Source organism: Thunnus maccoyii, chromosome 12 (genome assembly GCF_910596095.1).
Source record: "Thunnus maccoyii chromosome 12, fThuMac1.1, whole genome shotgun sequence".
Taxonomy (NCBI): Eukaryota; Metazoa; Chordata; class Actinopteri; order Scombriformes; family Scombridae; genus Thunnus; species Thunnus maccoyii.
This window is the reverse complement of record NC_056544.1, coordinates 14,009,428-14,024,290: the sequence shown is the minus strand read 5'-3', so window position 1 is coordinate 14,024,290 and position 14,863 is coordinate 14,009,428. Positions and strand designations below refer to the sequence as shown.

The 14,863-nt window shown below is 37.9% G+C and overlaps 2 protein-coding genes across 5 annotated transcripts; one reads left to right on the top strand and one right to left on the bottom strand.

The window, feature by feature from the left end:
• The first annotated feature begins 174 nt into the window (after window positions 1-174).
• Window positions 175-7,217, top strand: LOC121908003 (cell wall integrity and stress response component 1-like). 2 transcript variants are annotated; one of them, XR_006099152.1, is made up of 6 exons: window positions 175-1,818; window positions 3,209-3,235; window positions 4,265-4,291; window positions 4,608-4,739; window positions 4,853-6,019; window positions 6,139-7,217. XR_006099152.1 is itself a non-coding variant. In XM_042427635.1 (6 exons), the coding sequence occupies exons 1-6, from the start codon at window positions 1,761-1,763 to the stop codon at window positions 6,171-6,173; spliced, it is 876 nt and encodes a 291-aa protein (XP_042283569.1). In that variant the 5' UTR covers window positions 175-1,760; the 3' UTR covers window positions 6,174-7,217. The 2 variants fall into 2 exon arrangements, 1 of the variants encoding a protein (XP_042283569.1); XM_042427635.1 differs by having other exon boundaries at window positions 4,853-5,449.
• A 102-nt stretch (window positions 7,218-7,319) lies between these two features.
• LOC121908004 (cystatin-B-like) lies at window positions 7,320-12,569 on the bottom strand. 3 transcript variants are annotated; one of them, XM_042427636.1, is made up of 5 exons: window positions 12,461-12,569; window positions 12,172-12,303; window positions 8,807-8,931; window positions 8,566-8,667; window positions 7,320-7,658 (listed from the first exon to the last, which is right to left on the bottom strand). In XM_042427636.1, the coding sequence occupies exons 2-5, from the start codon at window positions 12,248-12,250 to the stop codon at window positions 7,530-7,532; spliced, it is 435 nt and encodes a 144-aa protein (XP_042283570.1). In that variant the 5' UTR covers window positions 12,251-12,303; window positions 12,461-12,569; the 3' UTR covers window positions 7,320-7,529. The 3 variants fall into 3 exon arrangements, with proteins under 3 accessions (XP_042283570.1, XP_042283572.1, XP_042283573.1); XM_042427638.1 differs by having other exon boundaries at window positions 12,172-12,300; window positions 12,461-12,564; XM_042427639.1 differs by lacking the exon at window positions 12,461-12,569 and adding an exon at window positions 11,365-11,383 and having other exon boundaries at window positions 8,807-8,926; window positions 12,172-12,232.
• Between the last annotated feature and the right edge of the window lie 2,294 nt (window positions 12,570-14,863).

Genomic DNA, 14,863 nt, shown 5'->3' with positions numbered 1-14,863 from the left:
CCTTAAACATCACACCCTTTCCCAAATCTGAGCTGTCAAATGGCATAATATGGCTAGTGGCAATGAGCAGTTTCCTTTACCTCCAGCTTTTCAGGACAATGAATATAGGATAATCACAACTTATTACTGTTATACACAAAGTATATCATAGTAAAAAAGTAAGGCTTCCCTACTGCACTATATTATTCTGGGATTTTGCACTGTTTCAAGATGTTAAGTGGAGCAGAGCAGGTGGACCCAAACGCAGGAGACTGCAGGGAACAGGAACTTGAAGAATAAATCTTTATTCGAGACACAGGAACAGGATACAGAGGTGTGAGCAGGCAAAACAGAACAGAACAAATGATCCAACAAGACTGAACTGAAACATGGGAATAAAATACTAAGTGAACTAATGAGGAGATGAGGTGCAGGTGGGGAGATGGGCGGAGAAGCTCAGATGAGGGGAATGAGGTGAAGAAACAGGAGGACAGGAAAGGAGCTGAATGGCTAGGGAAAACACTGGGAACCGAGCAGGGCTAACGAGGCTGATGCAGGGTGGGTGTGTAGAGAGGCAAAGGAGGGAGAGTCAATACATGAACAGAAAAGGAAAAAACACAGAACAGAAAACCCAAAAACCCAGAAAACACAACCCTCTTAATAATAAACCAACATACACAAAACTGTCTAAGAATATACATTAAGATAAACTTAAGCACACTATGTAACACTATAACCTGCAACCTCTCTGTATCTGTAGCAAACCAAAAACCCAGAAAACACAATCCTGTGTCAGTGAGACTGCGTACCTGCTGTATGAGTTCAGACCAGAGTGAAAACAAAGACAGACTAACTAATATAAGCAACTTAAATAATTGTCATGCCACATAGACTCCTTTAAAAGTCCAACTCAAACAAGCCTTTGCCCACACAGTCCAGTCAAAACAAACAGGGAAAAAAGTCTGAGGGCCTCTGGAGGACTGGTGGAGAATTGCAGCTAGGGACACATAGCTAGATTGTGACACAAGAATCTTACATCCACGATGCTTTTGAAAACTTACTAGTCTAAAATGTTACTTATCTCGATGAAATCTTTTATCACGAAATCTTTGTAATCTGTGAAAATATATCAGACTTTACTGTTGCCATTGTGATCCATACTATTTATTCAAAAGTGTTGTTCTTACAACTGTGCATGACTCTATCTTATACAGTAATGGCCTCATTGTAAAAAAAACAAAAAAAACATACACTGTGTTTAATAATGAGAAATGCATGGACATGCATGACAACAAATTAATTATTTATCACCGTCTGATATTGTTGGAAAGAAATTTACTGTGCAATAAATGTTCACTCAAAATATTGCTTGCACTTGGTCATTATGTGTATCTGACAGTCAGTACTGTACATTGGTAACCTTTCTGATGAATCTTCACTGTTATAATAAATATGCACTGGTTAAATTTGTGCCACCATTTGTCTGGTCTTTTCTGCGTCAAGTGTAGCTACAACAGCATTCCTTACATACCTAAAGTCTGAAGGCATAACCATTATCTATCTGTACTCGAGGAAGTCATAACAGGAAGAAAAAAAATATTTAAGGAACTTGTGTAACATGATATTCTGTGGAGATAACGTAGTTGTTTTTTCTGGCAGACAACAGTATCACTCCTGTCAGTGTACTGCTGGATGTGTGTGTATGTGTGTGTTTGTGAATGTCTGCAGTGCTGATCTGCATGTATAAATAAGCCTTTACAACACTCAGCAGCCACGCAGTAATGGATTGCTTTACACTGTACGTCGTTCTCCTGTTGGGTTTGCTGCCTCCATATGATGGTGAGTGAAACATTATCGCATTTAATATTGAACAGTTTAATAAAGGTGAGTCATGGAATGGCATGTTTTTTCCATAATTATCTCATAATACAAAAACAAAATGGTTTTAATTGATATTCCAATTTAAGATAGAAATGTTTCAGTTACATTTTCAATTATAGTAGGTATAGGTCAGATAGAAAAAACACAAACTGTTGAAGTTTGATGACAGCAATTATTTGACTAGTTTTATTTTATTGCTAGTTGACCTTATTGTAAAAATCAAACTGATTATCAAATACTTCAAATACTAAGATACATTTCCTAAAATTAAATGACAATATAACTTGATTGGATTATTCCAAAAAATAATGGTAAATATTGAAATTTCACAAGTGTAGTGCCCCTGTCAATAAAAACAAAAACCCCTATTGGACCAGGTTAATAGTCCTTAGGTGCTTAAGTAGCTTAGTAGCTTAGATTTTATTTCTAGCTAAATCACAGACTAGGTTTGTTAATCATTAGTAATTACAGTCCTTGGTAAACAGACTTTCATGTTGGCTCAGAATTAGGCTTAGGCAGTATCAAGGTATTACAGTATACCAGGGTATTTAGAAATCACAAAGGTGTGATTTTTAATACCGTCAAAAATACAGAAGCTCCTCTAGACAATTACATGTTCACAATATCAGATATTGAACATGTTTACAGCCTGGTAAAAAAAACGGTTTTCGTATCTATAGCTAATTTCCCTGTTCATGACAACTGTAGGCTGGGTGAATTTTTATATTACTCACGTGTTTACATTTTATTAAGGCTTAAAGTTATGCATAATTAAGGGTGAGGCCGCCTTGAGTGACAGTTGGATGTCGTCACGGGGAAACCCCTACGATGGCAACAACTTTGGTTAGGTAACGTGACCATGGCATAACCCTAGATTCACAGAGTATAGGCATAGCTGTAGCTATTAATTTAATTATAAAATTTTGGTTGCCTTGTTCAGTGTTTGATTGTACTACAAGACCCTCTAAGGAGTTGGATGTTCAGTTTTTTTCCAGTATCTTTTTGTTTTAATGGTTTTAAGCCTGTTTTTCGCTCGTCGAAATTAGCATTAGAATTAGTATTATCACAGTTAACCAAAGACTGTAAGTGTACCGTGCTAACCAAACTAGCAGCTAGTGTTAGAGGCAGCTCCACCCTCTCATCCAAATACAGTCACTTCTGGCTCCAAAAATCCAAGATGGTGACAGTCAAAATGCAAACTCAAGGTTTCAAAACGAGAGTCCACAAACCAATGGGTGACATCATGGTGGCTGCATCCATTATTTTTTTACAGTCTGTGGGATCACCTTAAATGCTGTTTTCTCAAATTCATATTACATCACATGTCTCTTTCTCTTTTAATGTTTAGCTCAAACAGTGACTCCTGGACCAACAGGTAATATCCACCACACCACTCCATACGATGTACACCTTGTTCTCATCCCTCACACCAATACAGTATTTAGGAACCAATTATTTTATAACATCTGAGGTTTAAATAATTTTTTTATGGAAGTTACCGTGACAGTTTGAATAGCTTCACTAATTTGTGCGGGAAGGGAAAAAAACAATACTGCAGCAGCTCTATTAGACACACTGCATTGTAGGCTAGACAATGTCATACATTCTACAATGACTTGTATCACCGCCAGCTCAGCTTTTACGGTTGTTTCTTTTACACAAATACTGCAATACACCATATAACCAGGTGAAACGTCAGTAAGGTATGAAGGTATGAAAAAATAAATACCGCCCAAGCCTACTCAGAATAACTGATTCATTTTATGTTCCATCTACATTAAGAAATTAGACTTAATTACATCAAGATTATATTCAACTGGTTAATTAAGTTCTTAATAATGTGACACTTAGGATAATCTGCAGATTTCTAATTATTCAGAAATTAATGACCAGATTGAATGAACATAATTGTTTAGGGTGTGTGTGTGTGTGTGTGTGTATGTGTTACTCTTAAATTGAATATTACATTAATTGAATGTTGTCCAGACAGAGGTCTCTCCTTGAAAAAGGACCCATCTTTTGTGTCTGTTGTGATTTTCTGTCAATTTTAGCTGTTCCAGATAGGTCACTGACAAATCCATCTTTCACTCTAGAATCAGGCAAAGCATTAGCATTAGGCTATCACAGTTGACCATAGACTGTAAATGTACCGTGCTAACCAAGCTAGCAACTAGCGTTAGGATCAGCTCAATCCTCTCATCCAAATATGGTCACTTCCAGCAAAAATCCAAGATGGCAACAATCAAAATGCAAACTTGAGGCTTCAAAACAGGAGTCCACAGACCAATGGGTGATGTTATGGAGGCTACATCCATTTTTTTTTACAGTCTGTGGGATCACCTTAAATACTGTTTTTCCTAAATTCATATTACATCACATGTCTCTTTCTCTTTTAATGTTCCAGCTCAAACAGCGACTCCTGGACCAACAGGTAATATCCATCACACCACCCCATACAATGTATACCCTGTTCTCATCCCTCCCATGCAACAGATTCACCCCCAGCCTCAGCACCACAATGATCAACTCCACTTATCTAACAAAATATTTCAAATACAACTGAAATATCTCATAGATCACTCTCACTACTACTATCATCATATCTACACTACCTGCTGTAATACAAGATTTATTATTAGTAGTTTCACCAGAGTAACCTTGAAATAATGTGCTGCAGTTACAGTTACAAATCAACGCAGTGTTGATCTTTCAGTTTAATGACTACAGCTTTGCTGTGTGTATTCCAGGCTGTGCAGGTCCACCACTGCTGTGCTGCGCTAGTCAAGACAATAGCTGTCGGAGGGGGGGGTGTTTCTGTGACCAGATTTGCATCACATTAAAGGACTGCTGTCCTGACTACACGTCAGCCTGCGCACAATGTAAGTAAAGCTTAACATGAAAGACTTTCAAACATTCAGTGTATGCCAGTGAAGGGTATGATATTGAGATAGATTTTGAACTTAATACTGTAAACCCTTCTTTTTGTCTATAGCTCTGAACACTACTCTGCCGAGCAGTACCAGCACAACAAATAGCAGTACTGCATCTACACCACTGAATATAAGCACAACCCCAAATATCATAACAACTTTGTCATCCACAGTCTTTTCAACAACAGAACCAGGTACAACAAGCAGCAGTACCACATCTGCTGGGTCTGCTACTACACCACCCAGCACAACAAGGAGTAGTGCATCTACACCAGTAGATGTCAGCACAACATCATCTACTATCTCTACACCCAGCATAACAAACAGAAGTACAATTTCATCATCCACAGTCCCCTCAACAACATCACCCAGTACAACAAACAGCAGTACTTCCTATACAACTGCAGATATCAACAACACTTCGTCCGCAGTGTCTGTGACAGCAACACCCAGCACGAGCAGTAACACATCTACACTGGCAGATATCAGCACAACTTCAGCATCCCCAGTCTCTGCTACCACACCACCCAGCACAACAAGCAGCAGTGCATCTACACCAGTGGATGTCATCACAACATCATCTACTATCTCAACAAGCAGCAGTTCCACCTCCACATCCTACCTCACAACTTCAGCATCCACTGGCTCCACTGCTACAGGTCGGTAATTATGATTGTCTAGTTATTTCAAAAATTTACATCTGCTGTCATGAATAAATTACATTTATTGCTAAAAATGTGTTGCCAATGTTTGTTGAAACTATGAAACAAAATTGTTAATTTTGTATTGTTTGCATCTATGTCCGAGTTAACAGTGGTCATCAGTTAGTGGTTCAGCAGATATGTGTGACTCAACTGTCATCTTATTGCCACACCTCCTTTGGCATGCTCCAAAACACCTCAGGCTTTTGACAGTTTCCTTGTACTTGTATAAGGGACAATAATGGCAGAAATCAGTACAAGTCTGGATACCACTAGTGTCACATCTGGAGTTTCCAATAAAACACAGATTCTAGCACCATCCACCATTGTCACCATCCAGTTCTGACAAAGGCACAGTCAGCTACATGGACATCTTCAGTGATGTATTTTACCATGCAAGCTGTTAAGTACATTTCTATTTGCACCTTTCTTTCTTTAGATGGTCAAATAGTGACTGTTCACCTAAAAGCTTCTGTTTTATCCCATAATGAGGAAAATGAAGATGAGATTTTAAAGGCTTTATCTAGTGTAAGTACATACAACCTTCACCCAATATGCTTCATTCAGTTACAGTATCACAAAAAACAACATATGAATTACATACACATGTGGCTTGCATAATAAAGTGAGAGTCTTCTCTCTTACAGTTTCTATCCCAAGACCTTCTCCCACAGAACTGTGAGGGCTGTACCTTGACCATCAGACACAACAAACCCACCTGAGAAAGGACTTATGTTTCAGCTAATGGAAGCATCAATATTACTCCTGCTATACTGTGATAATAGACTGTCAGAAAAATGGTTTAATAATGTGGGCCATGGCAGTTCTGGGTCCGTGTATGAAGTGCAATTAATTTTTCATGTGTAAAAAGCTTCTACTTGCGGAGCAGCAGAACCTGTCACCTGATGCTTTGCTTACTTACACTTGGACAATGAAATTAGACGGTTAAACCCCAACCCCATCGTCTCAGCACTGTGCAACTTTATAACCTTGGCACAGAAACAAATTTATGCCAACAGAGCAAGGCTAACGTTAGTAATGTAGCTATGGTAAAAGAAAAAATGTTGATGTGTAGTTTTTCTTCGTAACTCTTTCTAATGTAGCATGTACAGCTCTTCTGGAGTAGATAATGTGTGGAAGATGTTCTTCAAGGAGTTTTGCTTGTGTTTTTCCAGGTCTTGCTTGCACCACCACACAACTGCTTCCATATGGGATCATTAATATTGCTGCATAACGTACACAGCATTTTAATGTAGCTGCTCAAATCAGGGCTAATTTTATGTACTGTTGGGTAGTTTTATCTATAAAAATGCATCATGTTTAGAAACTTAATTTAACATCCATGGTCACAAAATCTGTTTAATGAATGTGTGGAAAGTATTTCAAACAATAACTGGACTACAGAGAGGGTTTTAATCCTGATGCAGTATAGCCTAAAGACATATTTTCTGTAACAAAGCTTTTTGCCTGCTCTGTGATATAACTGCTGATCTCTTAATAAATCTTCTAAAATTGAACTTGATGCTACATCTCTGCCTCATTACAAACTGCGTAGTGAACCTGTTGTGTACTAATTAAAGGTGTTTAAAAGTGGGAGTTTGGAGACCCACGTAAAGGTGAACCCTCAGTGTCTTTCCCTTCAATGTAAGCAGCATAAACAGTGTCACATTTAAATTTAGGAAATAAATGTGAGTTTGTCTTCATTGCTTCTGTGCAAAAATATCTTTGTCTAACCCTTTTTCATCACACACTGTCAGTTGAAGACATACGCACTGGCATGCAGCTATTAAAAATCAGAAACTGCCAAGGAAAGAAAAGCAACACTAAATAGAGTCACAACAAATCTGATTCATTTATTTATTCATCTTGTACAAAATTGTTCCATCTTGTCATACTCCTGTCATCATGCTCTACAGTATATTATTATATGTTAGTAATGGGAACTGCATTGTTTTTATATAATGAGCCAGGATAAAAGAAGGCATTTTGATAATAATTGATTACAATGATGGGATGCTTTGCTCAGTTTCTGATCCTATTAAAAGTACTCAATAGGGTCATCGTGGCTCTTGGATTGCTGCATATCACTCAGTTTCAGGCCTCCTCCATTAACTGGGAGTTGTTTGTGAACACGGAGGTGAACATGATTGTCTCCTCCCACATGCACCTGCAAGGAAGTAAAAGCAAAGTTTCAGGTGATCCTTGAGTCTGCATTCACTGATTTTCCACTGAGGGGCAGCATAAACAAGCTATAGATACATATATTATCTCTTTCTAAGTTGATATGGCGAACGTGTCAGCAAACGGTTGCCTATTTACAAATCCAGCAAACACAGAGGAACATTAGCATTCATTTCTAGTCATGTTTGGGTTTACCTAGCAAGTGTAAGTACAATATTGACTCTCTTTTTAGCTGTGTTTATGGATTCCACCTCCTGAGAAAAGTATCTAAGCTAATAGCCCCATGTACAGAAATGTCTGGGATTTGTATTTCCCCCATAAGGTTTGTTCTAAGAAGCTTGTGTGACTGAGTCAAGGAGTAATGAGAGTGTCAAGGTCACATATGGGGCTACTAAGCTGCTAAATGCTCCACTATGTTATCCAGCTAGTCACTAACTTTGTACGCCATTTTGGTGATTACAGGGAGCAGAATGGATTTCTGAAAACAGCCTCCTGCAGCTGGAAATGACATCTGATTGCAGTGAGACTTCACCAAAACAGTAAAGTTACATCTGGAAATCCAAATAAATGAGCTGAAAGTCGCTATGGGGTTGAGAGGAACTGCTGTGTCAAGGCACAGTTCTCTGTGGGTTCATCGCTGACAAGCCTCTTTCACATACAAGTATTTTATATGATCCATTGTCAATATAAAATCTCACTTGATCATGTTGCTATAGAGAGTAAGCTGTTACCATTCATGGATCTGTTTTGTATGGAGCCTCCGAAGTCCCGAAAGGTGGTTATTTTTGATCTTGTGAGCATAAGATGAATCTAGTATCTTGTTTTTTAAAAAAGGACCTCGGAGGTTCCATACTTAATGTCCTATTATTCTTAGCCACAAAAATTATAATTACCTTTATGAAGTAGTTGGTCCCGGCCACAACCTGACTCCTGTAACTCTTGGCGGTGAAGACATCATAGGACTTTCCTGCTTTTTGCTCTGCATCAGACTTCACCTGAGTTACAATGAGGTGACAGCAAAATCAGAATGAAATACATGCCTTGTTAACTGCGTGCAGAAACTAAACCCTTTTCAGGGAACAAAGTGAAAGTGAAAATTAAAAAAACAATTTTACTTGACTTTATTCTACTTACACTATCACAGATCTTCTGAATTTCTTCAGTAGCATCAGTTGCAGGGCCGGGCCCTCCAGGCATCATTTTGACAGCTTTCAGTGGTGAAATTTGTGAAAAACTGAACAAAACTGACTGCACCTGGTCTGGTGAGGAGTTCAAGACAAGTTGAATCAGTGAATCATATGACTCTGTATTTGGGAGTATACCATTGGCGTGGGGGGGTGAGGATTACTTTATAAAATTATATCAGACATCGGCTAAAACAACAAATAAAATTTCTGAGTTGCAAATAACCAAAAATGTTATTTATTATGTTTCTAGCGTAAGTCATTTAATGGAGGTTAAAAAAAATATTTCAACATTTCTCTTTGTTCTTCCTCTCCCTCCCTAAGACAATGTGGGTTAGTCTGAGGCGTGGCTGTGTTTGGACATGTCAGCTGATCATGATAGTCAGCACACAATGAATTGGTGAATTTTGGCACTAGAAACTGGTAGACTGGAGAATGTCTTGAAAAACCCTGTGGTTTAAGATGAGTCATGGGCTAAACTGCCACATAGGCTCTGCTTCCTCTTTCTTGTATTTCCTCTTTTAACAGTCATCTGTACAGCAGATCAGCTGATCTGCCACAAATAGAGTATAGGCCAGTGGCGTTGTTAAGGCCCATCACTCAGCTTCATCCCCAAATATTTTGAGCCTAACGCTGCAGTGTACATGTCTCCAAGCATCAAAGTTCAAAACACTCTCAGGTGTCTTACTGTAAAAGTTTCAGCAACTGCTCCCTTCTTTCTTATTTCATTGTCTTAGTGTGTAGATAAAAAATGAGCAAAGCTTCAAGTGACAAGTTTCACTTCTCCATGAGTAGAGCAGTAGCGAATGTGATCACTGTCACTGCACGTCCAACTTGGACAAAGGAAAATGACACCTAGAAATACTTCATTTGCACTATTCCAAGTTGATAAAGACATTACCCAATATCCATGTTACACATGAAAAATGAATTGCACTTCATATATGGGCCATATAAACCACAGGCCACTCAAATTAACTATCAAACTAAAAGCTTTCAAACTAAAAGTGCATAAATCAGACAGGTCATCTAAGAAAATCACTTTTGTAGTACCATTGCATTGTGGTGGAATACAACAAACCACATAACATTAAAGCAACTACAAGGACAGGGTTTGACATAACTGAGAGCCTGATGGTGCAGGGCCAGTAAGAGTTTATGCAGGGCAAGATGGTCCAGGCCAGTGACTGGCCAATCAGAGTCATGGGTATACAGTTTAGGAAGAGAGGAGGACATTTCTCTTCATTTGATAATGTTAAAAGTAAAGTTAGGCTTTGCTGTCAGCTTCCCGACTCTTTTTGAAAAATATGAGAGAAAAAGAGAGAGCGAGTGAGCAAGAGAGAGAGAGCAGCGGTGGTTGTGTGAGGAGAGCGAGCAGCAGTAAAGAGAACAAAGCAGTCAATGAAAGAAAACATTATTTTCTGATTGTTTCTCGGCGGTTACGTTCTAAAGCACAAATAAACAACCATCAAACACTCAACAGATGATTTACTGTGGAGACAGACGCTCTTAGTTTCTGTTTCATCTTCCTCCTCTGCATTTCTCCTTGTCATTCATTCATTATAGTTCAACTCCATGTCTGTAACGGACAGGTGACTTGCAGAAACAGACAGAGGGAGCTTGGAGTGAACACGCACACACTAACAAATGCCGTTATGTTCTTTCTCTCACTGTTCTATCTTAAAGAGTACATTTCTGCAGATCTCTCAGCACTGTCTCAGTTCTTGACATAAGTTTATTATCAATGTCATCCATACTCACTGAAATGTTATTATCATAAATTCTGTTCTCTTCTCCCTATGTACTCCATACTCTCTAGAAAACGACCAAATCTAAAGGGAACTTCACTCTTGTACATATTATGTAGGCCTATATAATGAATAAATCACCAGAATTATGGAAAAAAAGAGTTATTTTCATTTTTTGGCTTACGTAACACTGAAAATATACAAGGGGCCAGTAAAACTCTGATCTACTGGCCAAGTGGGCCAGTGGGAAAATTTTTTTTATGTTGGACACTGAAGGAACTTTTAACTGTTACAGTCTCAATTTAATACTGATGCCTCTATATGACCTACACAAGCAAACGAAAAGATTGACTATTTCTATACAGCTATTCAGTGCCTGCCACCAGGTCGGATTCCCCGCAAAACCAGATGAAATTTTATTTACAGCACGCAGATTGGAAGAGTCCCTGTTTAGTCCATGGAGGAATAGGTCACGGTGGACATTTCTGTAATACAACTGGCTTATAATGTAACATTTTATGTCGGCCTTGCTACCATGCTATATCTTACTGTAGGCTTATTATGAACACATAACATTACAAGGTAACATTGATGACTTCAGCTTTCTCAACAAAATTATTATTGCCAAGCAACTAAATCTTTTAGTTGTTAGCTTATATGTAACCTAAGTGTATGGATGGTACTAAAACGAAGTTTATTTAGTTTCACCATCATCATATTACAATTATGAATCTTACATAGCCACAAACAGATACATTACCTCATCGCTATGCATCCAGCTGTGTTTAAAAAAGAAAAATAGTATTAAAAATAAGTTGTGTCTTTCTTTCACTTGCTTCCAAAACAAATGTATGCACTCGCCAGATCAAGATCTTTATGACACATGAGGCAGTGGTGCTCATGGGAAATGCAGTCTTCATTCTGGGAAACACTACCACTTTTATCCACAAGGGCCGTCAAAATCAACACAAAATGAAAGTTCCTTGTAGAAACTTTAAACCAAGAACTTTACAGTAACATTTAAACAAAAGAATTATGTTCTCATCAAGACCAAACAACGTAAATATCAGAGATACATGGCTTGCATGTGCTTGTAGTATCTTAGCATACAAAACTATATACAGTACTACAAAGTGTATACTTTGATACAGGTACATATCAGTGCTGAATGCAAAGTTTGTGTTTGCATAAGAAAGCACCAATGCATGTATCAAATACATCATTTACAAAGTTATATCTGTGCTCAGCCTGCTAGGCAAACATTATTAATTATCAACAGCTATAGTAGGCCTTCTGCACAGGCTCTTTCACAAATCACACATCAACAAGTGACTGAATTTTAAAAAATAAAAAAACTGAGAAAATCCAAATTATTAATAGGCCAGAGGTGTCTGTTAAGACAGCAGCAATAACACACATCTGCTTCAGATTACAAACAAAGTGAGCATAACCGCTATACAAACACATGGCCATGAAGAGACAGTTAACGTTAGCTAACCGTGAGCAAAGAAACCATCGATGGATACGGACAGTTGTGGATGTGAAGTCAATATTTAGCTAGACTTACCCTTTCCGAGAGGCCCTTTCTCCTCTTCCATACAGGTGAAGTAGACAATGTAATGTCCCACTGCACTTGTTGCTGTCATAGTCCTTTAGTTTGTTTGTTGACAGAGCTCCTCATCTCCTCTCTACATCGCTGCTGTCGTCGACATTAACAGAGATAACAAAAAAACAAGCTAACGTTAGCTAACTCTGATTCATTTAAATTACATAAACTTTATACTGTTTGTTGTGAAGCCAGAACACAGTGCAAAATCTCAAAGTTTGCTTCACATTTTACTTTAGAGTTTATTTACCAAAAAAGTGTCAATTGACAGTTTCACGGTGGCATGTCAATAACCGCATCTGGTAGTATGACACTTCTTTCACCAGTGCACCTGCCTTTCTCCGGTAGACTCGACATGATTGCTTCAGGTGCAGTAACACTCTTTGACCACGCAGGTTTAGTAACATGTACAAGCCGTTACAAGCAAGAGGGGCGCTGTTTCACACTTTTGAGGAAACTTTGGAAAATATGGCAAAGACTGTAATGTGACAAAGAAAATTATTGAATCTTTTCATTAAAATGACAGTAATATATGTTTTGAATAGTACACAAATACAGTTTATCATTATGGATTATATTATTGCCGAATTGACAAGAAAAATGTCGACATATGATGCCTTTTATCTTGTGTTTCTAGAGTTATGTGTTTTTGCGGACACATAAGGAATTGCTAAAATGTCATATTTTGTAAATTAAGTTTGGTGTAATAGGGAACTTCAGTTTAATTCAAACTGCTGTGTATGTATATTTTTTAAGTTTTGTCACCACTACAGAAACACTAGGTAACTGTTAAAGTATGATAAAGTTGTCTGACATTAACTGCTGTTAGTTTTTGGTTTGATTAACGGTTTACAGCCTAATAGTGTGTGTTACTGACTGATGGTGGCTGATCAGGCTAATGATCAAGTTATTGTACTCAGTTTCTAACGATAGTAAATGGTTGATCTTTGTGTGTGTGCTTTTAAACTACTTTCCTAACACGATGTGCTTGATGGTGTCATTAATGACTCCTGATTAATCTTGAAAGCTCAGCATTCTCTTTGCCTTTTAGCTTCCCTTTTTATAAGTCACATGTATAATATGACCTCTTCTTTCTGTCAGCTGCTGTGTCTGCAGCGTATTTACTACTTTTTCACACATGATTTCAGGTCAGTTAAACCTGTGACTTTCTGCCTTTGTATAATTATCCAGGCTACTGCTGTTTCTACTGTGTTTTATGCAGTTTGTGGGGTTTCCAAACAGAAATACTGCAACATCCAGCAGCTGAAAGTGCTGTGTCCACATAGTTAGTGGTTGAAGGTGGTTTCTGTGGTTAATAACAGGAACAATCAATGTGTATTGTCTATTGTTTCTCTTCACAGTTGTTGTTGTTCAGTTATAACTGAGTTAAGTAATTAATTTACATTTTCTTTTGGCTGTTTTTTCAGAACAAACCACTGTACACACAAGGGCAGCTTCTGTTTCTGCTCCATTGTTCAACAGTTTTTCTTCTTGTAAATTTCCACCAGGATCAGGATGGGAAATAATCTCAAAAGGGATCTAGTTGTAGTCTTGCAAATAGTGACCCTGCAAGATCCCCAGTCTTTGCAAAATCTGTGACTAAATACTCAGTGACTTATGACACATTGTCTTTTTTCATTGTGAGAGGGTGTCAGACTTTTGTCACTCAGTGATTTTGACCTATCTCATCTTGTATGAAGTGGCAGTGTGATCTAATTGGGAATGCACATAAAGCAAGTACTGTATAGCTATTAGTTAACTTTTAAACCAAGAACTTTAGTTAAACAGTATCAGTTAAAGTCTAACACATTCCGCCCATTATCCATTAACTAGACCTTTAGAACAACAGATTAGTTTTAAATAAAATGCAAAAAGTTAGAAGCAGTTGCCACTTGCACTGATCAGTCAAGTGACACCAACAGCTGTCAATCAACACCTGTAGTTAGAGCAACAGGATCAAATGTGTTTTTTACTTTGTCTCTTGTTTAAATAGCCTTTAAAGTTTAGGTCTAGCTTCCGAACATGTGTATATGTGATGAGGGTGTGATTGTATGCCTGTGTGTGCTCATGTGTTTCAAGTACCATCAGCCTGACAGTACAATCTTGATTTTTTTGTGCTGATTTTCTTTGGTATTGACTTTGTTGGTGGTTGTGTAGTTATCGGCTCTTGGATGTTGGATGATATTTTGTGGTGATGTGACAGTTTGCAGGCTTTGGGAACTTCCTGAGGAAAAATAAACGTATACGTATGTTTTATACCACACTCTAACAAATAAATATACACTCAGTGTGTTTAGACAATACTGAGAATACAATACCAATGCGTTATCTATTACTATCTGATACCTCTGGAATAATCATTAATGTGCAATAAAGGATTGGTCATAATGTGTGTTTGAATGCTTGCACATAGGAGATTTACTAACACAAATCTTCACTGTAATAAATATGCAGTGTGGTTACATTTTTGTAAACAATGATCCAGTCACTGGAGTCATAAGTCTAGAAACAACAGTGTTCTTTGTTTAGACCATCAGTGTAACTCATCTGTCAGTGGAGCAGAAAGAAAATCCTAACATAGTTTATTTACTTTGGCAGATGATGAGATCACTTATCAGAAGTGTTTAGATAAACCTGAAAACTTTTACCTGTG

What these genes read in the sequence shown, in the direction of transcription:
- LOC121908003 (XM_042427635.1), top strand. Translation starts at nt 1,761, where the DNA reads ATGGATTGCTTTACACTGTACGTCGTTCTCCTGTTGGGTTTGCTGCCT. An exon ending in TTTGCTGCCTCCATATGATG is followed by an intron (nt 1,819 to 3,208) that starts GTGAGTGAAACA and finishes TTTAATGTTTAG; the next exon opens with CTCAAACAGTGACTCCTGGA. An exon ending in AGTGACTCCTGGACCAACAG is followed by an intron (nt 3,236 to 4,264) that starts GTAATATCCACC and finishes TTAATGTTCCAG; the next exon opens with CTCAAACAGCGACTCCTGGA.
- LOC121908004 (XM_042427636.1), bottom strand. Translation starts at nt 12,250, where the DNA reads ATGACAGCAACAAGTGCAGTGGGACATTACATTGTCTACTTCACCTGT. An exon ending in GAAAGGGCCTCTCGGAAAGG is followed by an intron (nt 8,932 to 12,171) that starts GTAAGTCTAGCT and finishes ACTCCTCACCAG; the next exon opens with ACCAGGTGCAGTCAGTTTTG. An exon ending in TTCAGAAGATCTGTGATAGT is followed by an intron (nt 8,668 to 8,806) that starts GTAAGTAGAATA and finishes ATTGTAACTCAG; the next exon opens with GTGAAGTCTGATGCAGAGCA.